This window comes from Lygodium microphyllum, chromosome 17, assembly GCF_053477565.2.
Source record: "Lygodium microphyllum isolate KBCC chromosome 17, Lygodium_microphyllum_v1.1.10, whole genome shotgun sequence".
Taxonomy (NCBI): domain Eukaryota; kingdom Viridiplantae; phylum Streptophyta; class Polypodiopsida; order Schizaeales; family Lygodiaceae; genus Lygodium; species Lygodium microphyllum.
Genome location: NC_141151.1, coordinates 14764511 through 14790063, shown reverse-complemented (window position 1 = coordinate 14790063; position 25553 = coordinate 14764511). Strand labels below are relative to the sequence as shown.

General features: G+C 42.9%; 1 protein-coding gene across 1 annotated transcript in view; it reads left to right on the top strand.

Moving 5' to 3' along the window:
• Positions 1 to 25553, top strand: part of CGL1 (alpha-1,3-mannosyl-glycoprotein beta-1,2-N-acetylglucosaminyltransferase) — a 162524-nt gene that overhangs the window by 116221 nt on the left and 20750 nt on the right. The window contains exon 15 of the mRNA XM_087697038.1: positions 24481 to 24543. Coding sequence (XP_087553164.1) covers positions 24481 to 24543 — 63 coding nt within the window. The remainder of the gene's footprint in view (positions 1 to 24480; positions 24544 to 25553) is intronic.

The following is a 25553-nucleotide window of genomic DNA, read 5'->3' as shown; positions in this document are numbered from 1 at the left end:
CAAGTTGATGATGACGGCAGTATCAGAGAAGGAGGAAGATGATGGAGTTAAAGTGTGCACTTGCCACGAAAGAAGAAAGATGATGATATGAATGACTGTCAAGTGAGAAATGGCTATAAATAGCCACAAAACCTCTGAACTGGCTTATTGAAATTTGGAAATGCCATAAATGCTGGTCATAGCATAATAAATGCCTAGAAAATGCCAAACGGCCAGCAAAAAATCCGACTTGGAAGGACAATGTTCGACAGATGTGGACAACTTGGGAAATGCAGAAACTACTCATGGAAAAAACCTGACAAACAAAAGAAATGCACCCAAAATAGCCACTCTAGAATAAGTAGTCTCCCCTATTGAAACACATGAATAACCTGTCAGAGCTCCAAAAGCCCTCATCTAACTCAGACTGAGGCTCACATGTAGGAGATGACGAAGCATAACAAAGATGACTATTAATGCTCCCTTTCAGATACTGGATGTGGTAGAAGGCTAAGGAAGAAATGGATCCTGGGGTGGCAAGAGGAATGCCAATGTCAATGAAGTTCGTTAATGAAGATTGCCAATGAAGAAGCTCACGATCTTGGGAAGCCCCCTCCAAAACTCTAGGGTCAACAAAATTTAAAGCCACATCATCCTGATTGTCCCGCTCTAAAAGGGATGGGGGGTACAAGGTTAACATTGGACGAGAGGACGGAGGATGGGATGGAACTTGTGAAAAAGATGGTGCACAAGCGAGAATGGGTGTAGCAATAGACAGCTGCCTCAGAGGACCTTGCATAAGAGAAGGAGAATGGAGTCTGCAAAGCCCACTCTCCTGCCAAGCTGTCACAATAACAACCCCTAGAGAAGAATCCTCAATACAAATGCCTTGCTTAGTGAAACAACTCCGGTATGAAGCCTAGTAAGGTCATAAACTGAGAGAAGTGGAAAGCCCAAGTCCAAAACATAAAGGGATAGTGAAAGGGAGCTAGATGCGCAATTAGGAAATAAAGGCAAAGTGCCACATTATAAATAGGCACCGAAACAATGTCACGAACAATGATAGAACCCTCAGAAGGGCATAGATCCTGCAACAAATCACCTCGTGGAGTCATGTGACCAGAAGCCCCACTATCAACCAGCCAAGGCCTCTCAGAAGATGAGGCAACCATGGAAGAAGGCTAGACTCGGATGTTTTAGCTCCATCCTTCACTCTTGGACGAAGGCGAGGATACTTCTTTCAACATTTATACTTTGGATGTGTCCCCTCCCCACAGTATGGGCATTTAAGCTTCTCCGAGTTAGAGTCAATCAGAGTCAGAGCCTAAAGAACTCTCTTGTCTTTTAGCCTTGGACTTCCCTTTCTTCTTCTTTCCCCCTCCCAAACCTGCAACAAAAGCTTTGGTGAAGGTGAATGCATTGGCTATCTCTTTGGCGCATTCGTCATGCTCCAAAACAAGTGGAGCAAACTCCTCCCATAAAAAGCTTCTCACAAGTCCTCGATGTAAAAAGGTTGGTGTACAAAGTATCAAACCGGGGAGATAGTAGTTGAGTTGAAAGAATCATAGTCATATATTTTGAAGAGATCATCTTGCCAAGGGATGCAAGCTCATTCCTTATGTCCTCCAACTTGTTGATATGATCTTTCATGGAAGAAGAATCATCAACAATGAGCATCCGTAATTTCTTCTCAAGAGTAATGCGGTGGGCAAATGTCTTTTGATGGTATAAAGCTTGCTTCTGCTGCTTTCCGCAACTTGCACACATGCACTAACATAGAATCTCATAAGGCAATAAAGAGGATAGAGTGGGCTCTAGAATTGAGCGATCCCATAAGGCTGCATGATCCATCGATGATCCAAATGTGGGATCCTCCATGGGATGGGGAATAGGGTAGGTAACAAACTCCCAAAAATTAAAGGTACCAAGGATATACTCCACTTTACACAATCAAAGTGAGTAGTTGGAACCATCAAACCGGTCTTCTTTGGGTAAAGAAGGGAGTACGGCACTTGTATAGAGGGTGCCATGAATGGCATATGAAGTCCAGTAGAACGGGCCTTTTGCGAAACATGGAGAGAATGGGGAAGAGAGCGAATCCTCAGCCACCTCTAAATGGAGGAAAGCAGCTGATGAGGGAGCAACCACCACTCCGGAATCCTTTGAAGATTTCTTCTTCTTCTCCTTGTCGGGGCAATTCTTCTTCCAGTGAGCTGTTTTGCCACAAATGTGACAAGTAGACTCCTTGTCTTTGTCATTCTTAGATTTGGCCTCCTTCTTTTGGTCCTTTCCCTTCTTCTGTGAGGATCGACCATTATGAAGTGATATGATTGCTGAATACGCAATGCTCATGCAGCAAACACACTATGTAGTGAATGAATACTGAACCTCGAACTCCTGTATCTTAAGAATCAGGGCAAGGTTAATGAGCAAGAGAGTGTGTCATACTCCGAACAGATCCCAAATCGTAGCAAGGCAGCCTCCGGATGTCAAACAACAGTAAATGCAGCTTGTGTATGGTTGGACGTCAGTCTAGAGAGAGTGCGTGCAGTAAATGCAGGCTGTAAAGAGAGAGAAAAACAGCAAAGGCAGGCTGTAAACAACAAACGCAGGCTGTGGAGAGAGAAAATCAGCTGAATGCAGGAAAAGGAGAGAGAAAATGTTGAAACGCAGGCAATGGAGAGAAAATCTGCTGCGACAGCAGTGAGGAGAGAGAAAACCAGGCAGGCGGCAGCTGAGGAGTGATCAGCAACAGTCGCTCTGCTGTAAACAGCTGCAAACTTTGGGTGGAAGGCTGGAAACAGGTGCTAGACTGTAGATGACAGCAAGGGATAGCTGAGACTGCGATATCCTTTGCGAAAGGGGTGTGGGCAGCAAGCTGAAAACACGTGAAACCTGCAAAAACGAGATATATTACTGAGGTCACCTCCTCACCACGAACAACAGGCCGCTCGAGTGAAGGGGCGGTGAGCAAGAATGAGAAAGAAGAACAAGAAATATAAAGTAGCCAACGAAAACCAAAAAACCGAAGAAGAAGGATTCGCGAGAGAAGGCCGAGGAGAAAGCAAGAAAAAAGAAAAAGCAGACTTACAAAAAGCTAAAAGAGAGTCTAAGATGGAAGAGGAAGAGAGGAAGAAGAAAGAAACAGAGTCGAAGAGATTGGAGGAGGAATCAAGAGAATTAGAGGAGTTGAAAAGGAAGGAAGACGAAGATATGGCTCTGGCAATGCGCCTATCTATAGAGCAACTTTGCAAGCAGGATGAGTTGGGTGCCATGAGCTCGTCTAGAGATGAGGGCCCAAGATCAAGTGCACAAGCACCGGAAATCACGCCAATTGCAGTGAAGGAAGGCAAGTGCAAGGGCTTGATCAATCCCACATCTACCTTCATAGTGCCCGCCACTCCCACAATCATGTCTGCACCGAGCTCCACGGCCAAAATGGATGCTACTAACCTCATGGCCTGGGTACAATACTTCGTTAATAAGGAAATGGCACAAGGAACGGGAGAGGGTACCCCCATAACAAGAACTTAAAGACCGGCGGCAACAGACGCCGAGTCTAGGCAGGATCCTAAGATGCAGAAGAGGGAAACCTCCACAACCTCCATGCCCACGACAGAGTTGCCACCTGCAGATTGTAACGAATACGTCAAGGAGCTCCTCTCGCAACTAGAGAAGGCAAAGCAAGATAAGAGGATGGAAGTGGCTAAACTAGAGGCAGAAAAAGAGGCCATGGCTGCATCACAATTAGAGAAAAATTGTCAAGTAGCCATGTGCCAAAGGGAGATAAGTGAGTTGAAGGAGCAGTTGCAAGCCAAGGATGAAGCAGAAACCGAGTGCCAGGCAAGGCTGGATGAAGAGACTCAAGCCCTAGTAAGCTTGCGATGCCATAATGACAAGCTCATAGGGCTCTATGAAGACTTGCAAGGGGAGATGGAAAATGTCCATAAAGCCATAGAAGAGTTAGAGGTGGTAAGGGAAAAAAGGGCACATAGACACTGAGAGGAGATCGAGAAATTGAAGCAAGAGGCAACCTCGGAGTAGGAGGAGCAACACAGGCTGAAAAGAGAAATCAAAGATTAAGAGTAGAGGTTGATGATACTAGCTCAAGGGCAAGGAGAAAGCCTGGAGGAAATGGAGAAGAGAGTAGAGGACTAGGCGAACCAAAATGAGAGAAAAGTCAAAGCTTTGGTGCATCATTTGGCTCAGGTGGAAAAGGACAAAGTGCTAGCTGAGATCAACGCAGAGGCTGCCCAAGTGAGTTTCGAAGCCCAGCAACACGCCTTCTAGAGCACACTGTTGGTGTCACTCAAACGGAGTAAGGGGAGGCCGTTGACTGCATAAGGAAGAAGCTAAGGATTCACGCAAGGCCTTGAGAGCAAGCTTGTAGATGCTAGCGCAACCCATGGGTGTCAGCCTTGGCCTTGAAGAGCAACGAAACAATCTATTGCAAGCAGGCTTCACCCCACAAGAAGTCGATGCATTGGGGCTCGGTGAGAGGGCACAACAGGTGGGCCAGCAAGGAGAAAAGGCTAGCACGAGCTTTGACATAGGACCTCAAGAAGAACTTGTCCCACAACCTCCTTTCCCATGCCCAGAAGAACAACAGCAGCAACTAGGCACCTTTGCTGAAAGAAAAGCAGAGCTTAAAAGGAAGAGACAACGGATGGCGGAGCAAGCAAAGCGTAGATTGAATGTCAAGCCAGCAGTGGTGCGGACGGCGCCTTTCCTGCCAAGCCAGGACGACGGCCCAGCGAGCTTCAATGCCGAATTTGTGATTTGGGAGCAACAGGAGACCGCTAAAAGGCCCTTCAACCTTAATTTCCGATTCCCCGCCAACTTGCGTAGAGTACTGCTAGTCAAGGTGATGGAAGAGGTCATGAATGTGGGAAGTCGGCTAGGAGGCAAATGGACCTCGGAGAGAGCAGAATCCCACCCTATAGGGGACTGAGGACACAGAATTTTGGTAGGATAAAGTTTTTGAAGTACCCAGGGATGTGAAAGGCTATGAGTGCCCACCCACATGGAGGAGGCGCATTTTTTATGTGAATATGGACGCTTGGATGGCTTTTTCTAACACCCTACTCTTCGAGAGAAATAATCCAACCTTCATGCCATATCCAAGAAGGGTAGGAGTGGATTTTAACCCAAGTATCCACGGCTGGTACGACTTCCCATGGATCTACAATGTCAATGCTACTAAACCCGAAGAGGCCCTCGTTTTCGTACCAGAGGACCTATATGATTCAATAGTGTGCTTTATCGACAAATTCTCCTCCTATTCCGATCCCGCCTTCATCACAACATGCAATTATCTTAGACTACTTAGGATACTACTTAGACAGTATCCCACGCTACAAGAGCATCGCCTTACACCCCTCTTTTTTGATCCCAATGGAATAGACAATTGCCCCATGGCAAGATTGATTATGCGAGTTGCTCTACTTCCTTCATTTTGCTTAGCTCTCTTGGAGGATATGAATGATAGTTGCTTCACATGCTACAATCATCCATTCCTTTCCACCACCACTCTCCAAGTATGCTTGAACCATAGAAACATGAAACGGGGAATGGGGAATGGGGACGGGAACGCCAAACCTAGGAAACGGGGACGTGGGAATGGAAACGGCATTTAAAAAATTAAAATTCATGAAAAAAAAAATATTTCACTCATAATCCATGTGGACTCTGGAGTGTTAAAACTTAAAACCAAGGTATATAATCCACAAGGACAAATCATTTTAAGTTTTAACTTTAAGATATCATGCATCATTCTAAAATTACTCATTAGAAATTGAATTGCAACTTACAAGGCTCAAGAGGTAAGCTATTCAATTATAAATAGTAAAATCCATAATACATATACAAAAATGATAAAACAATGAACAATGAACTAAACTTTAAAGTCTAAGCTAAAAGAACATGCCTATGGTACCATTGCCAAAAAACTTAAAAGATTACAAATATGAAATTGAAGTCTAATCTTTGAAAGAACATGCTCATTGCCCCAAAAAAGAGTACAAATATAAAGTCTAATCTCTAGGTTGAAGCAAAATGCGGCATGCCAAAATAGCCCAAAGGGCAACTGCAAGACTGCAAGACTCAAGTACAAATATAATATCGGCATTGCACAACTGTCAACAGCCCAAGTGTCACACTGTCATCAATGATCATAATATCATATATAATGTAAATGTGTCATGTACCATGAGACTCGTGATAAGTAAACTAAATCAAAGATCATGATCATGATCTGAGGCTGCTCTAGCCACTCTTGAAGTGCTAGCCTCATAATCATGTGTACCATGAATTGCTGCATCTCCCTCAACATCAGCATGTGTCTCCTCTTCTTGCTGCATCTCCCACTCTGTGAATGGATCCGGCTTTGTTGTCATACTGTTACATAACATCCTCAAATTAGCACTAACGAATACTAGATCGTTTGCCCTCTCCACACCAAGACGGTTCCTCTTCTTTGAAGCAATGTGAGCATATGTACTCCACAATTGCTCCAAACAAGAGGAGCTAACTGATTGACTCAAAATACGGATGGCTAGTTGCTGCAACATAGGACCATCGAAACGATAGTCCTCCCACCACAAAGCTGCTCCAATCTTACAGTGATCCTCTTGTGCATCCCCTCAATCAAAAGAACCCCGAAAGGTCCTATAACATGAAAGTTGATCTCTGATCTTTCGTCTAGTGCCATGATTATGCACTAGACGAGACAATATAAGTCTCCATGCATCCATAACCTCAGTGTCATTCTCCTGACCCTTGCCCTGGAACTCAGGATCCACAACAAATGCAGGTGCATGCATGGGTGAGCTATAGGAGTTCCACCTCGTCACAACTAAATGGTGTATCTTCTCATACGCCTCATCATTTAGTGCCAACTCCTGCAACTTTCATTCAGTCTATCCATAGCCTCATATACCTTGCCAATGCAAGGTTGCATAGCATTCATAATCCTCAATAAATGTACAATAGGTGATACCATAGCATCTATCCGCTTTACATCATGCCAAAAAGTGGAGTTATTTGCTTTCTCCAAGCATAAGATACCTGTAGGAGTATCTGCCAATGTTGATGAGGTAAACTCATCACTAAGAAATAACTACCTCAAGGCGCCACTGCATTCTCTTAACCTGCCTAGCATCAAGAAGTTAAAAGGCAAATTTGATATCAGAGTATTTTAGAAGTGTGTTTTTCAACCGCAAAGAGAAGTGATGGCGAAGAAACTGGTGATTCAAAACAAAGCTAACCATTTGAGCTCCTTGCTCTATGACAGATGCAATCCATGACAGGTTACCAATATCCTTTAGTAGGTTGTTCAAGCAATGAGCCATACAATATGAAACTGTGATATGCAGATAATATCTCTGAATAATAGCACCTGCTGCCCTATTTGCGGGCTCTCCATCTGCTACAAATCCCACAACATGCTTTGGGCCAATAAGCTCAACAGTTGTAACCTACTCTGCTGCAAGTACATCTGCTGACTTTCCTGTCCCCGATGCATCATGTGAAGATATGAAATACATTTCCCCACGAGAATAAGCAACCATACCATGAATGGATCGCTTGCGTGTATCACTCCAATCATCAACAATCAAGGAAACTCCATTTTTAGCCCACATGCTCTTTCTAGTCATTGCTGTTTGCTCAACAAGGCACTTTTCCTTGTCGAGCAAAGTGGTGCATAAGGTCTCTGATGATGGAGGTACATACGAAGGGCCATACTCACCAATCTTCTTGCACATCAATTTGAAATACTTTGACCTGGTTGCACGAAATTGAATGTGGACAGATAAAAAAAGTGTGCCACTGATGTATCCACCTCTTTCTTCTTCTTAGGATCCCAACTAGCATCAAGTGTGCTTTGTCTACGTGCAACATGTGGCACTGTTGATGCCATGGCCGATGCAATGCGTGCAGTAGGTGTGGATATAGCACTTCTTGATACTGACCCTGCTCTAGATACATTTGATGGGGATGGTGTCACAAAAGTTGCAGGGTCAACTGCAACACGTCGTGGTCTAGATGCAAGATAAGCTTGTTGACCTGCTACAGGGTCACGAAGCTCCCTTTGTTTCTCCAATGTCACATTCGGACAAAACTATACCTCTGAATTTGGCTCATGTAGGAGATGAGCTCGGACCTGATTATGCATAAATATTAAAATGGAACAAGTGGCAACTGGTATTCCATATTCTAATATTTAAGTAACTTTGAAAAATTAAAATCAATAAAATTTTGAAATACAAATGCTCGGCTCAATGGATTACCTTGTTTGCTCCACTAGTTCGCTTGTATGGGCAAAGCTTGCAAGTCCATGGTCGAGATCCTCCACCACTCAAAGGGCGGTCAGCATTTACTTCTTTCCACCATGACCAATCATCGGACCTTCTTCCTCGACCACCAATCTGACGAACGGGGCGGGAAGATGAAGCCATTTATGATTTCAGGCTGAAAATTGAAGGCTCAAGAGTTGACAGAAGGAAAAATTGAAGGCTAAAAATTGAAGGCTCGAGAGAAGGGAGAAGGCTCAAGAGTCAAGACTCACTCAAGAGCCGAGAGAGAAGGGAAAAGGAGAGAAGAGAGAAGAAGAAGAAAAGAGAAGAACTTGGAACTTGGAGAGGAACTTAGAAGGAAGACTCAAGAGAAGAGGAGAAGAAGGAAGAGAAGGAAGAAGAAAGAAGAGAAGGAAGAGAAGAAAGAGAAAGAAGAGAAAGAAGAAGAAGGAAGAGAAGGAAGAGGTTGGGAGTGGGAGGAGAAAGAAGAGAAAGAAAAAGAAGGAAGAGAAGGAAGAGAAGAAAGAAGAAGAAGGAAGAGAAAGAAGGTGGCTGGGAGCAGGATGCAGGCCGGAGCATGCGAACTGGGCGTAGGCGGGAGCAAGACGCGGTTGTAGATCATCCAGGCAGGATAAGCGGGCGGCCAACCGCAGGTATGTTGTGCCACATGGTGTTCCTTGTTCCGTTTTAGACAGGGTTCCTTGTCTGAAGCGGGACAGGGAACGTTCCATGAATTGGAAACGTGGTCCACGATGGACACGTGCCGGGGACGGCGATTCCACGTGTCGGGGGGCCGTTTCGGCCGTTTCCTGTCACTATGGCTTGAACCTTAAAGGGTACATGTAAAGTTGGCAATTCCTTAGTAAATCTTGTACGCCCTCAACTCCACCCTCTTTCGACACGGATGACGAGAATTAGCCTTGGTCATGACTATGTAATTTCCAAAAGAAAAAGAAGAAGAAGAAAGAAAGAAAGAAAGAAAGAAGAGACTAAAACGAAAAGCGAAGGAAATCGTAAGAAAAAGCAGCTAGCTCTAGATTGACCACAGTCACTGCACCTAGGGGTTCTCAAGTTAGGTGCGTTCGGTGGCCTCGGTCGGTTGGCTCTGTCCCTAGCCCCCTAGCCCATTTTTGCTTTCCCACTTCACACTTAGGACACCTCAGGGGTAGGACCGCTAAAACCTGTCCCCTAAGCTACACCCACCGCACCTCCCTTATGCATAAATTGGGTCCTCAAGTGTGGGACAACACCTAGGCTTGTTCATCTCAACTCCCAGTTTCACCAGCACGAGCACAATGCACCACACGGTGAGGTAGACATGCCCCCAGATAGTGGACCTTGTTTTCTTTTCAGGTAAATACAAATGATGCAACCCACCAACTTCGGAGGCCTTATCATCCACTCAATTCACCCTCGGCCCCCAAGACCAATCCCCATGAAACCCTATTATCATCGACTTCCACGACTGCTATCACCCAACATATCACCATGCAGACGAAACAAAGCAAAGGAAGACTAAGGAAGCCCAAGGCAAAAAGTGAACGAAGAAGCTCATTTTGCTCAGGCAGGAAAAGTGTACGAGATGGCAACCTCAGAGAGAACGTGGGGGAGCCTTGAATATTTTGTTAAGATCCTCTCAAGGATGAGGGAGGTCTTGTCAAGGACAAAGGATGCTCTCTCTAGAAGGAAGGAAAACACCGAATATTCTAGCAAGGCTCTCTCAAGGATGACGGAGCACCTCTAAAGGCTCTCGTAAGGAAAGCGCGAGATGCAATGTAATTCATTTTATAAGAAGTGCCAGGTTTCCTCCCGTGCAAGTGGTAAAGTCTGCACGTACATAGGTGAAGGGACAAGGCAACTTGAAGGGAATAAGGAGAAGCCATGTTAAGCTCACATCGTAGCAACCTCGGAAGGTGAGAGAAGGCATCTGTCCAACACCATTGTCAATTTCAAAAACAAAGCCGTCCATTTGCTATTCTCCAAGAATTATCCGCCCAACATGATCTTCAATTTCAAGGGACAGATCCACTCAAGGTCAGTGTCAAGGTACCCCAACTATATCTTCAATTTCAAGGGCCGATCCATCCAACACCATCCCCCACAAGGGCTTATATACAAGCTTAAAAAAACCATTTGGCTATACCCATCCCACCTTCCAATTACAATCCATCTGTGCCATGGGACTGACACTAGGCTAGGAGCAGGGTAATGTTAACCGCAACACAAGAAAAAGTGGAAAAAGTGAAAACGCACAAGCTAAGACCTTAAAGAGACGGCCTAGAAGGAAATCGGACACAATGAAAGAAGTAGGAAGGGAAATGGCCAAAAGCGCAAGGGCGGTCTCAAAAGCTATGGACGAGACTCACATCCTCAAATGTCTCTAGGATATCGTTTAGGGGTTGGAACTCCAATCTGATCTTGCACTTGTTTCATACAAGGTTAACTGCTCATGGAAGGCTAGGAATGCCTCCTCTATTGTCGAGCTAATATAGGGCTTATTCCTTGAGTTTCATTCTCAACTTCAACATTTTGACTTACCGTCAGAGTGTTGGGTATACTTGACTGATTGTTATGCGGTTTTGTGAGTCAAGGACATGTTTAATCAAATTTGACCAAGTAGTATAGTTGGACCCGTTAAAATGAGTCTTTTCAATGAAGGCATTCTTGGGTGATGAGGAGGAAAAACCATGAGGTGTTGGATAGGTTGTGTAAAAAGGATAGTGTGGATAAGGAGGTGGTAGTGGGGGATACAAAATGACTTGATGGCTTACTAGGTAATGCCATGGAGGCAAAGTGTGGTCCTTCTACAATGAATCAAACTCAGGCTGCATAGCTCTCTCCCAAGAACGAGACTCAACTTTGTCCATAGCCTCTGGCTCAGTAGGGTCTATCACCATGACATAATCCACAAAGGGCTCATAGAGATTGAGAGGGTGTGAAGCTCTAGCAGAGCACCTCAAAGCTAGCTATGGGTCCCATTCAACATTTCCTTTCTATCTAATAGTATAGTCCTACACAATAGGTAGATGTTGGGAAACTATATCAATTGGAGGGTGTCTAGGGGGATATACTGTAACAGGAGGCTCCTCCTGAAAGACCACCTTGCATATCTTAACTACCTACTCAAGCTCCTTATGCATCTTATTCTCATGGAAAATTATATCATGGCTACAGATAACCTTTCAAGCTTATGGATCCCAAAGTCTAAGAAAGATGCATTTGAGATACATGATGATTGCCTTACACCAAAAGTATTATAGTAAGCCTACCTGACTAACGATACTATGGACTGTTTCTCAAATAGTCATGTTGATGCACTTTGCAATACCATTCTGGAGTGGGATGTATAGGGTAATCAACTAACGCTTAATATCCCATTCATCACAAAATTGCTTAAAATACCTTAGAGATATTTGATGTGATTGTTGTCAACAGCTGGAGGAGCCTCCGAAGCAACCAACGTAGCTTGGGGTTGGTCACGAGCAACAAATGCAGCAAGTGAGAGGGGTTGGATCAGGTTGCGATGGATGCAGGAGAGATGAGCAAGAAGATGGTGGAAAACATATGCCAATAGGTAGTAGACAAGTTGGGGTAGTTGTCACAGGGACGTGAAATTCTTTGGATGCTTTAATCTTGCTAGTAACATTTGATTAACTTAATTATCAAATGTGTAAGGTTGTAAAGCATGTGTTGCACATGGTAGCTATTTCATGGTAACACTCCAAGGACCTCGATGATGTAGTGGGTGTCAAAGGCACAATTTGTGACACGCTAGGCTATCTAGGCTTTGGTTGTCAATTGGTGTCAGTTTTGACCCTAGGATTGTTGTTTGGCTAGTAAGTGCCAGTGGTGGCACTAGGGACTAGGCATAACGACTCCAGGTTGCAAATGGCCTAGCCAATTTAAATATGGATGGGCAGATTGAATTTTGGGCGGGGTTAGAAGGGTTAAAATTACTTTTCAAAATTAATTAATTCTGAAAATTAATTTCATGGTTAGAGATTGCTAGAAAATGGGATTAGAAGGCTACCACTGAGCACAAATACCCATTAACTTAGAAAAACGTTTTTGGAGTTGGTTGAGAGCTGTTCAATGCGATCTACTTAGAGAGAGAGAAAGGAGTAGCTACTAGTGTGATTTGCAGCCATTGGAGGATCTTCTCGGGCAGCCAACAATAGGAGAAGACCATTCATGAGCAGGCCAAAATAGTTCGAACCCTCCGAGGTGTAGGCAACAACAACTAGGGGCTGATGACAGCATTTAGTGGCCTCCTTGGCAGTAGTCGACAATATCTAGGGATGTTCTAGGAGGCAGACATCAGCTAGTTTTTGGGTTTTCCTGTGCGGAAAATCAGGGAATTCTCTCTTTTTCTCTCTCTCTCTCTCTCTCTCTCTCTCTATCCAACATTGTCGCATTTCTCAACCATTTGGAGAAAATCTTAGCCAAATTTGGTGGGCAACAAGAGAATTTCTGTTGTAAACCCTAATTTACAACAATAATTAGGGTTTAGCAACCACCTTGGGACCTGTGCCATTAGTGAAGGGTATCATACATTGAAATCAGCACTTGAAATGCAAGGAATTGTTAGGTATTTCAAATGCCAGCTCGTTCATTGTGAATTTGGGGCAACATTTGACTAGTGTGGGTTCCATTTGTGCAAGTGCTGAGTGAAAATCAAGGGGCAATTGGCCCGAATTGTTTGTTGTTTGTTTGTACAGCAAGGGGCTTTTGGATCAGCAAAGAAGATTGTGGAATCTCAGCTTGTAGTCAATCCATTAGTAAGTATAGTTAAAGAAATACCAAAAGGAGTCCTAGTTTCGTGGCCAATAGGGTGTCTACTGTCCAAGATTGTTAAGATAAAAGTGTGCATTTTAGTATTTGCTCATTTATTGATTGCTGTAATTAAGTGCTTAATCAGGTATTACCACCCTATTTGAGAAGGAAGGATGGTTTTGTGGTTCCATTGCCGGGATATCATTCAATTCTTTGATTTGGTGGGTCGGAGGCACTTGATTTCAAGCCGAAGCTTTGTATTAGTGCTGATTTTTGTGCTCATCTAAGAAATTACAGCTAGGTGTCTTTATACAGTGAGATGGAATCAAGCACTGATGATGCCTCTCAGTATGGACATTCACATGGGGAAGAAGGAAATGCAATGCCTGATCTTGGATAAGGCTCACATGGTGGACTATCACAAGACTGTGACAACTATTACATTTTTGTTGATTTCTTTATTACATATTTTATTTGGTTTTTCTTTTTGGAAGGATCCCTCTTGAAATCTAAACGCCTGAGTTGCATGGCCAGTATGTGAAACGGACAGGAATGTCTAGTGAGTCAAGACTGGACAGTTAAGGTTCAGTACAAGTCTGGAAGAGACTGATGGCACTGTAGATTGACAAGCCTGGAAGAGACTTGTGAAAGTGTATATGGACAAGTGTGTTGAAGAACTAGCCTGGAAGAGACTAGTCCAAAGTGAAGATGGACAAATCTTCAAGAGATTAGTCCATGTGGGGTCATCAGTGGAAATTCACTTTCAGTTGAGCTACATTACAGATTTGGATGTAGCCATAGTCTGCAAAGATGGTCAGAAGACTAGTGGGGATGCAATGGAAGCAACACCTTAAATTTAGGGAGTTACTATTTTTGGACCCCAGAATCTATTCGCGTCATTATTTTCGTTTTTGTACGAGGATTAATCCTCTGGTCTGTGCCGAGGTCAAATTTTGAACCGAGGATGGAGAATTTTAGACCGAAAGGTTTAAACAGGAAAATTGTTACATGTATGCCATGTGTCACAATTTGGGCATAAATTCCCAAAAGAGAGAGAGAGGGCAGCACAAAAACGAGTTTCAATGCATGGAGGGGCTCATTTTGTGAAAGGGAGATGGATTGCTGCAGATGGAGGGCTCTTGAGAGCTGGTCTACCTTGTCTATGATGCACAGAGGCTTGAGTTTGCTTCCTACTCTCTCTCTTTCTCTCCCTGACAGTATGGTTATGCTGCAGAATCAAGGGCCTTTCTTCTGATTTAGGTACAGCTATGTGGAATATGCTGTTTTTGCATGAGGCTAGAGCCTCCTTTCTCTAGGAACAGGAGCAGTTGTATGCTGTCCCAGCAGGGACAGGTGAGGGTGGTAATCTCACCAAGTAAGTGTCTGAAACAGCACTGAATCAATATTGTTTTGGACTGTTCAGAGGTTATTTCAGAGCCCAATTGATGTCAGAATCAAGGGGCACTTGGCCCAGATGATGCAGGACAGTGCAGGGAACAATATGAGCTGAAAACAGGTCTCAGAACAGGTCTGAACCAGTAATTACAGTGGGCAGAACAGTGCAGGGAACAGTATGTGTTGTAAACAGGTCTCAGAACAGGTCTGAACCAGTAATTACAGCAGACTGAAATGGTCAATTCTGCACTCCAACCAGAAGTTTCAGACTTGGGCAAATTTTTCCCTCCTGGTCAACTTGATTTGGGTCAGCAATTGTACTGTTATGCTGTCAAATTTCACCCAGAATAGGTGAAAGACAGCCCATTGTACTTTCTCTCTTTAAAAATAAAGAAATACCGCAAGGGGCGCCTGACTTAGGGGCCAACAAGGTGTATGTGTTGCAACAGGAGCATTCTAGCTTCCTGTATGTCGTCTTGATTCTGTGTCTTTAAGTTCAGGTAAAGTGGGCGACTGTTAATTGGGTGAAAGCATTTATTTATTTATTTTGGTTGTACACTACTGCCCTTCCTAGTGAACAGGCCGGTTACATGGACAATAAGTTGAAAATGTTATTTTTGGGTAAGATGCAAGGCCTTCAAGACAAAATGAGGTTAATGATCAACAAGAGGAAGAGGAATTTAATGAGCAGTTCAAGGATCGCGTGAGGACAACAGCAAATCTCTTTGCTGAATTGGCAAAGGATGTTGAGTTTGTTCAATTTTTGAATGCTCCAAAGAAGAACAGCAAGGGCAAGAAGAAGAAGTCATCTTCTACACCTTTGGGACAACAAGGTGCATCGAAGATAGTTCCAAAGCCTTTGCGTGAAGCTCCCAAAGAGGTTAATGAAGATAAACATTTGGTACCTATGGGGCAAGGTGTGCAAATGCAAGGCCGTTATGGAAGTACCAATCCAATGGATTTTGTATGTTATTTTTTATTAAGGGCTAATTAGTGACTTGATCGTTTAATCATAAATGAGCTGCTTAATCATGCTACCTACGAGGTGAAACTTTCAATGTAACTAAATTCTAAGATGTAAACTTGCAATTTAAAATGAAAGTTTTACATTGCAGCTTGTTTTTTTTGCCCTATCCTTGCACCACATAGCCTTTACACTTGTCCGCTACATGCCTCGGTGTCAAGTCTTCACTACTAGTCCAATGGTCACTGTGCTTAAAGCTAGGGATACCAAAATTAGAGTAGTGGTAGCATGATTTTTCATGCAATGGTTGGACAAAGATTGCATATGAGAATGTATGACACAACTCACTATGATATGCAATAGCCAATGCATGGTGTGCAAGGCCAAATGTATTTAGGTATAGCTAGAAATGTGTAGAGCCCTATGTATGGCAGCATTGGTTTGATGCCTCGGCACAAAGAGGCATGTTTATTAATGCATTTGCACCCTCGAATGTTTATGGGGCTCAAGAAATGAGTATTGGTCATGCAAATGCTTTGTTTAGTCTTAGTAATGATGTAAATACAAGAAATGCATCCTTTTTGCAGTAGCTAGTGTATAATAACTTGACACCCAAAGAGGCAGCAAAAGACTTTGATGAGGGTGGAAAAGTAGTGAAGTTTGAGTCCTTCACTGGTGCACAAGATAGGTTGAAAAATTGACCCTCATTCAGCAGTTTGATAGAGCCTATTTAGAAGGAAACTTCACCAAATTATCTAAGATTTGGAAGGCATCCACTTTCTTGAAGGGGAATGTACTATAGTGGTGGTCACACTCTTGATGCAAGGGAGAGCACCGTCAACATAGGTACAATTTAAGCAAATGTTTGCATCGAATTGGTGGGCAAATACTTTTGAGGAGGACACCATGATAGCTTGGAATAAACTTGATCGAAAGAAATGCAAGAATTTAGAGCAATAAAGTAAGAAGTTTTGGGATGCATTGTTGCATGTCACTTCTTATTGTCTAGTACCCCTTCATGAACAAGTGGAAAATTATATACGTGGGCTGCCCAAAGAAATCAGGGATTTTTGCATAAAATCCACCATGTCTAGCATGTCTAAGCCTCATAGAGACTGCTATAGCTGATGCTTTGCTGCATGGGAAAGATTTAGGCTTCAAAGAGAGTGGCAAGAAGCAGAATAAAAAGCTGTTTAAGGCTGAGAAAACGAGTAGATTTGAAAATTAGCTTGAAAAGAGGCCAAAACAGTAAAGAAAGGACTTGAAATCATTGGCACAACGTAGGAATTGATGGCTGCAAATAAATGTTTTATTTGTAAACACGAGGGTCATATTGCAAAGGATTGGCCCAATAGGCGATAAGTTGGAAAATTTGAAAATCAGGGAGATCCTAAGAAAAAGAAGTCTAAAACATTAGTGGGATTGGTGCCCGATGTTGTTAGTGATTAACCCAATGATGATGCTACTGACTTATGGAGAGTATGGGCGAAAATTAGGGATTAATGTACATTGATATTCTTTGATAATGGTGCATGGGCCAACTTCATTTCTGTATACATGGCAGGGCATCTAGGCATTAGAGAGAATGAGATAGGACCCATGGGGAAAGTTGGAATGGCATCTAAGGGCCATGTAGACCTGTCACATTGCTCATTGGGAAGCTTTGGTTGCACGTTTAGAGATATGTGGACAATGAAGAGTTCTTTATGGCTCTACTTGAGGGTTGTGATATGCTGCTTGGTATTATGCCATGGTGTCACCGTATGCATGCAGTGATTGATTCACATGCAAAAGAGATCACTATTAAGTAGAAGGGAAAAACTCTTACACTTGATGTAAAGTTGAAAGGGGAATCTATCCCTGTTATATCTACTGTTGCCATTTATAAAGTAATGAAAATCATCTTTCAAGGTACTTGGTTCTTACTAAGGATAAGGATGATATTGAGAATGTTGGGAATTTGTCCAAGTTAGAGAAGAATCACGTTATTTTTAAAAATGTATGTTGATTGCTTCTCCTAGTCACTTCTAGGGCAGCTACTACCTATAAGGCCTGAAGATCATGGCATAGATCTTATCCCTGGAAGTAGCTTGCCTAGTAAGCCACCCTATAGAGTCAGTGTAGTCGAGTAGGAGGAGATTACGAGTCAAGTAAACGAGCTGTTAGAAAAAGGATTGATTTAGCCTTGCTCATCTCCTTTTTGTTCTCCAATGTTTTGGGTGTAGAAAAAGGATGGTTAATGGCTTATATGCATGAACTATCGTGCTTTGAACAAAATCACAATAAAGAATCGGTTTCTGATCCCTTGGAATGATAATGTTATGAATAGATTATAGAGGGCAACCATATTCTTGATATCCACACGCATTTGACGGAAGGATGTGCCCAAGGCAACTTTCAGGACATCTTTTGGGCTGTATGAGTTTCTTGTTATGCCTTTTGGGCTTACAAATGCTCCTACCACTTTTAATCGGTTGATGGATCCCATCTTTAGGCCACATAGAGCATTTGTGGATACTTTCTTTGATGACATGATTGTCTACTCAAAGAATGAGGCAAAGTATTAAAAGCGGTTTGACATTGTGTTCAATGAGTTGCGTAATCATAGGCTGGTCTTTAATGACACGAAAAGTGAATTTCTTTTTCTTTTCTAATGCATGAGACACTTTGCTCCAATGTTTTCCTTTTATATAAAGTGTATGTCTCTCATCCTTTTTTGAAATTCAAGCTAGTTTTATCTTCAAAATGTATACATACACCATTGAATTTTATAAATAGCCAAAGAACAATGTTTGGGTAATCTCCTTGTTATATCATGTTGGAACCTTACATTTTGTTATTGCATTTCATAATTGTGTAATGTGTTATTGAATATGATACTATATGTGTTATGCTATTTTGTATGCCAATTTGATTCACTATGATATACTTCTTGTAATAAAAAATGCTCGACATAGATATATGCAAGATTTAAAAAAGAAACCAAGCCCGAAATGCACAAAATTTCTGCAGTAATTGTGTCTCAGACACATGCTGGAACTATGAATGCCTGCCCGGGCAACAAGACCCTACCAGAGAAGTAAATCTGAATTTTTAAAAAATAATAAAATTATCTTTTTACCCTGATTTCCAAAGTGAACTTGGACCTGTCGTGCACCTTTCGGCTGACTTGGTGCGCTGGCTGGTGTCACAGAGCAGATTGGAGCAGGTGCACAAACTGGAGCAAACGGGCGGCCGGGATTAGAGGGGTGACGCTGTAGCAGAAGGGCGGAGTGGGCGTGAGGCAAGCGGCAAGTCGAACCAGCTGCGCAGGACCTGCCAATGCCTAAGGCTTAGCTGGCAAACAGCGTCTGGAGCTGGCAGATGTGCCAAGACACGGCGTAGCACAGGGTGCAAGGAGCTGGCAGCACCTCTAGGAAGAAGCACAGAGAACTGGAGGTGCAGGGGGAGCTACCACGGTTGGAGGTGCATTGACGGGTGGGGCCAAATGCTAAGGAGATCAGCTGGCCATTGTCTGAGCTGAGCTGAGGGCCAGCTTTGATACAAAATGTGAAGGGAGAAAGAGATCGAAGCTTAGGTAAGAGTACAATAGACAGTGTAAAGTGTGAGAGCACGACACCCAGTGGAATAATTTGAAGTGTAAGTTGCAAGTACAAAGTACAACCCTTAAACCTTAGGGTTGTGGATGTTCACACCTGAAGAGTGTGAAACACGATAAGTGCCTAAAACTATGTAACATAGGTATATAAAATAAAAGAAATAAAATTTAGGAAAAAAACCTCTTGCACAAAGAGGAAAAAGTGCCCCAGTGTCCTACTGAAGATCATCGAGACTGCTTTGTTAGTATAGGCGTTAGTCGAACCCAACAATATCAGCTGAAATTACATCCACTTTGGCGAATACGCAATGTCTTTCATGTCAGTTTGTTGAGGCCTTTTCATGGGGATGTGCCAGAGGATGTATTTGCCGAAATTCAGCATGAGGTTGAGGAGCTGGATGAGATTTCGGTACCCAAGCAGATTTTGACACATAAAGAAAGAAAAGTTAGAGGTAAAGTTTCCAAGAGATATTTAGTGATGTTTTAGAACTATTTACCAATGGATGCATAGTGGATGGAAGAGGATTAGTTAGTAGACCATCCCCAATTGTTGCAACTTTATCTAGATGCCTTTCAGTTAGAGCCAACTTCTGTTTGGGCTTAGTTAGGTTCAACAGAGGAGGGGTTTGGAGCATTACCTGGGGGGAGATAGCACTTCCACTCCACCAGTTATGGATAGCTCTCGTATGTAGTAAATCTCAGATATATTCAGCATACATCCAAGGTATTGTGCTGACAATACGTCTGCCATGAGGTCATTACTTAGTGTACTAGTTAGTATGAGCAGTGTGCAAATAAATATTGTTGTTACCACGACGAGACTACTTTCACATGAGTTTTTGCATCAATTTGAGAATGGTTTATGGTCACTTTTGGATCGGTTTCTGATCAGTTTTTGGCATTCAGTTTGGGGTCACATTTGTAGCAATTTGTGATTAGTTCTCAAATCAGCAAATGATTACTTTATGATCAGATTATGCTCGGTTTTCAAAGGTTTACAGCTTGTTCCATGGACAACAGGATGTTAATGAATGCTAGTGACAATTTTAGCCATGGTTTATGCTAAGAATATGCTTTATTGTGGTTGCAAAGTCAGAATAGTTGAGAAACATGAGTTATGGATGCATTCAATGGGCTTCTAGCAACAATTTTGGACTGATTTTCAGTTTTATGTCATGTTTATGCTAGCTGGAAATTTTAGCAAGTTTTTGGGGCATATGGCATGGTTAGACAATAGTAGCCAATGTTGCGATTGTGATGCCTTATGGAAATTTTAGTGCAGTATACTTTTGCTTTGGCACAATGCAGTGCAATCGAGGATGATTGTTGAGGGACCATGTGGATGAACCCCTTCATGGAAGCATAGGGTAAACTGGCTAGTAACTCACAGGCTGCGTCAGCCGAGGTGAGTCGAACCATGAAGATCCCTTGACTCATTAGAACGGCCTCCACTATCTGCACTATGCCGATACGCAGCGTGGAGTGAAGCCAATCACAAAGTTGGACCTTGGATGGGGAGTGACCTACTATCTGACCAAAGATTGCTATTTCTTTAATCTCCAGCTCTGCGGCACGGATGGCTAAGAGCTGTTCCTCTCAGAGAGTACGACATACAGGGTGTTTGACTGGGGGGCCCTTGCAAAATGCACTGGCGTCTGACCAGAGGTTTCCATTGCGTGTTTCTGCTGAGAACCTACCAAATACGCTACTGCGCTGCTGGAGGGGGAGGAGAAGTTGCTGCAGAGGGAGGGAGCAACTGGAGTGAAAGGGAAGGGGTGTTGGTCACCCAAGTAAGCCGGCCCACAATGGCCACAGTGCGGGTGTTGGGCCGGCTGCAGTACGAAAGAGGCGGAGGACTAGGGCGGAGGAGGTGGGGGGGTTTGGGTGGATGAGGTGGGGGTTCAGGCCCTTAGCTGGGGGGGACAGGGTGAGATCAGGCCGGGACAAGCTGGCAGGGGAGGAGGAAAAAATAGACGGCAGGTGGACACTGCGCTGGGGGAAGGTCATGCCAAGGAACGGGCAGAGTAGCAGGTGAAAGGAGACGGGGTCAGCACTGGTGGGAGGGGGGGGAGTCGTGCCAGGGACAAGGCGGGAGGGAGGCGGAGTAGAAGGCATGGGAGTAGGCGGGGGAAGGGGGGTAGGTGCAGCAGAAGGCGGGAGAGGACAGGTGCGATAGGGGTGGAGCAAGAGCACAACATGGGACAGTGGCGGGGGGACTCGTTGGTTGGATGGCGGGGGGCAAGGGAGCAGTGACGCATTGGAAGGAGCCGTTTTTTGTTGAAACATATTACCCCGGTAATTAAAAACGTTTTTGGAGCTGATCGAGAGCCATTCAGTTCATTCTACTTAGAGAGAGAAAGAAGCAGCTACTGGTCTGATTTGCAGCCATTGGAGGATCTTCTAGGGCAGCCAATAGCAAGAGAAGACCACTCATGAGTAGGCAACATTAGTTTCAGTCCTCCTAGGTGCAAGCGACAGCATTTAATGGCCTCCTCCTTGCTAGTAGTGATAGCATCTAGGGCTGTTTTAGGCAAACAGCAGCCACTTTTTGGGTTTTCCTACAGGTACAATAAAAAATTTCTCTATCCTCAACATTCTGTCACCTTCTCTCAAAAGATCTCGGCATTTCCTAGCCATTTGGAGAAAATATTTGCTAAACTTGGTGGATAGCAGGAGAATTTCTGCAGTAAAGCGTAATTTAGAGTAGTAATTAGGGTTTACTAGCCATTTTTGGGACCCATGCCATCAGTCAAGGGCATTGTGCACTAAAATCAGCTCTTGAAATTCAAGGAATTGTCAGGGATTTCATATGCCAGCTCATCCATTGTGAATTTGGGGCAACATTTGGCCATTTGGGGTTCCATTTGTGCAAGTCTCGGGTGAAAATCCTCAGCCCAAATTTTTGTTGTTTGTTTGTATAGCAAGTGGCTTTTGGGTCAGCGAAGGAGATTGCGGAATCTTAGCTTTACTCAATCCATTAGCAATTTAAGTTAAAGAAACACCGAAAGGGGCTCTAGTTTTAGGGCCAATGGGGTGTCTACTATTCAAGATTGTTGAGATAAAGTATGCATTTCAGTTTATGCTCATTTATTGATTGCCATAATTAAGTCCTAATAATGTATTACCATCCTATTTGAGAAGGTAGGCTGATTTCAATGGCTTTGGCTGAGATGCCCTCCACGAACAGGGTATGGGTAGCAATGCTCTAGCACTTGCGAATTGCAAAAACAAAATTGGATAGTGGTGGGACACTTGGGAGATTGTGTGATAAGTGTCTTGACACTTGTCTCTTATTATAACCTTCCTTTTGGATATGAGAATTATCAAGAATAGAAAAGCATTGTTAGAACACAATCTTACTATTTTTAAGAATGTCATCCCTATTTTTTAAGATTAGCATTGTTAGGCCAATCCGAGGTTGTCAAATTTAGGGATCCCCTAGAATTTAGGGCCCCCTAGTATGGCTATCATGTGAAAGCTCTTTTCAAGTATATTACAAAAACAATGTTGGAATTCTTAAATGAGTTTTCTACGCAAAGATATGTGCATTCTAAACTTTTAGTTTAAGATTCACATTGTATAAACTTTCCATGATCATGGCATCTTGCTCATTGTAGTTATTTATTCTATCGAATCTAGCCCACACTTCGAGGCATGAATCTTTGTTGTATGCGAGTCGGATCCTAACAAGCTTGAGTTCTAATATCGATTGCCTAGTTGGGTGATATAGGTGGAGGTGTGTACTATCTTTCTTCTAACCCATCGTGTGGATCCACCATACCTATGTGACGACTTATCAGGGGCTAGCTCTAATGCACTTTTCTAAATATCTGTTAATTGCAATAAATTAGATAAATAATCTATGCAATTCAATGGAAAAAGGATAGAAGTTCTTTTTGTTGTTGTGTTTGTGACAACATAGGCTGATTTTCACAGCTGAATTTGCTGTAGGGCAATCCTTGGCTGGAGTTCAAATTAGATGATTGATAGAACTGTCAGATAGGGGTTCCTGCATGATTGCTGGCAGCAGCATGTGCTCATAACCACCTTGTATATTATGTGACTACGACCTATAGTGACATGGGAGGGCCATGTTCACCATACCTGTGACGACACATTCGTGGCCAAATGCACTTTTCTAAATATCTGTTAATTACAAAAAAATTGATAAATAATTGACTATGCAAACTGATGGAAAAAGGATACAAGTTCTTTTTTGTTGTGTTTGTGACAACATCGGCTGATTTTCACAGCTGAGTTTGCTATAGGTCAATCCTTGGCTGGAGTTCAAATTAGATGTTTGATAGAACTGTCAGATAGGGGCTCCTGACTGATTGCTGGCAGCAGCATGTCCTCATAATCTGTATACTAACTTTCTTGATCTAAACTTAATCAAGAGGTAGCTTTTTATATCAACAGTTTGGAGTTGGACCAAAATACAGGGCCCTTAGGCTATACATCTACAAATTTTAGCAGCCATAATTATTGGGCATGAGGCCACCTTGTATACTATGTGCTTACAACCCATAGTGACATGGGACGGCCATGTTCTAGGTTTCCATCCTGGTCCTATCTTGTCCCCATACCGGCCCAGTCCCATCCCCATTTTGGAGCCCCCTTTCATGGTGATGGGATGGCAATTCATGTCAACATCCCTATAACCGTCTCATCCCCAAAACCTGTCCCATGTCACTATGCTACGACCTGTGGGTGTACAAGGGGGTTGAATGGAGCCACTCCAGAACAATCATCACCAATCTTGGTGGGAAGAGTGCTCTTTGAATCCTGTAGTGGAATAGACGTACTGGAGCTAACCTGGAACAACATTCATTCTGGAAGAGTCTTTGGTTGCATGTTGCCTTGGCTATTAGACTAAATTTGCAGGGATTGCAACATAATCATCATGTTGGAAAGTGGTTTTTTTTTATAGCACAGCAGGCAGTTTTGGCTAGAGTCTAAAATGTCTAACTAGACCCAGCCATGCTTATTGTCCATGCCACTCTAGCCTATTCTCCCACTCCTGCTTGTCCCATGTTTACTGCATGTTTTGATAACCTGCTTGCCACCTATTCACCATATAGTTGCTCATTTGGTTGCCACCCTGTCTGATTCGTCGTTGACAGTTAGTACTATGTATGCGTATGTGTATCTAGACTCCATGCATAACCAGGTGGGCCGCAATCGCCCACTAGGATGCATTGCTACTCTCCATAGCTACATTTCCTCTGTTTGAATCCATGGACCTGCAATGAGCTTCTTGAAGATCCACCAGATGGATCTGAAATTTGGCAAATAGCCCTCTGGTAGGATTGCCTTACATATTGTGATAATAAAAGTGGGTTTGTGTATAAATGACATTCCAAGCATCTATTTGTTTCTACTCTAGGAGCATATTTGCTTTATTGCAACAACATAGAACAATAGAGTAGCAATGCCAGATGACATGTTACTTTAATTGATGTCTTGGGACTTCACAGGGTTCAAGCTTCGGACAGTTTTATAGACAATATTTAGAGCCAATCAAATTGAATGATGTTGCGGTAAGTGTATATATTGTTCCTCCTGGTCATTTCTTTCTTTTCATTGTTGAGACTTTTCAAAAAGTTTTGCGAATTACCCTGACATCACTCAAAAATCTCCTCTCTTGTTGAAAAATACGGTGAAGTTTGCAATGTGACAACTTTGGAACATTTTGAGACTAAAGTACAAACTGTCAATGTAACCTCTAGAAAAACAAGTGATGCAGCATCTCCCAAAACTGTTGCATTTTCTAAACACTTAAAGGATCTAAAATCAGACTTTTAAATGCCAACCTTAAATTTTTCAGTGCAATGCTGCTCCACACTAAAATATTTTAAAACACATAAGCTCTAAGCCTCCAGTCAGTTCTAGAAATTACTCTGTAATGTGGATCTTGTGCTAGTCTGTACCCTGATTTTGAAAACTTCTTTGGAAGAATGGTAAATCTTGAATTCAACTTTCTGATTCTTAATTGGCTTATTGTATTGGTATTCCTATAGAGTTATTGCAGAAACAATGCAAGCCTGTCTAGCTGTTCTTGTTGTATAAAATCATGACTATCCTTTTGCAACTTGTTTTCTTTGCTTGTCTTGCTCAATAGCTGAGCATTGAAAGCAGTATGAGTTCAGAGCTCGTACTTGTTTGCTGATGGTAATGATGGTGTTAAATTGCAAGATCTTATAATTGAATATTGCAACGTTTTTGCTATTGACATACTGTTTCCCAAATCTCTAGAAGGGAATCTAGCATATAATTGGCCAGATTCTCTCTAAGATTTCTACTGACTGGGCGATCCAAAAGTAGGTGTCGCACAGTCTTTGTACGCTGTGAGCATCTCAGCCAAGCTGAGGTAATTTGGCACTTAGCCTGCTTTCGCCCAACTGGAAGCACTCCAATCAGACATGTTCAAAGAAATAGCGTTTGTTTTAAAAGGCATCAGACTTTCCATGTCTTGCCAAGTTTTTTTTGTAGTCCAAATTTCCCAATATCAAATCCAACTGAAGAACTTAAAGTACCATCTTAATCTAGG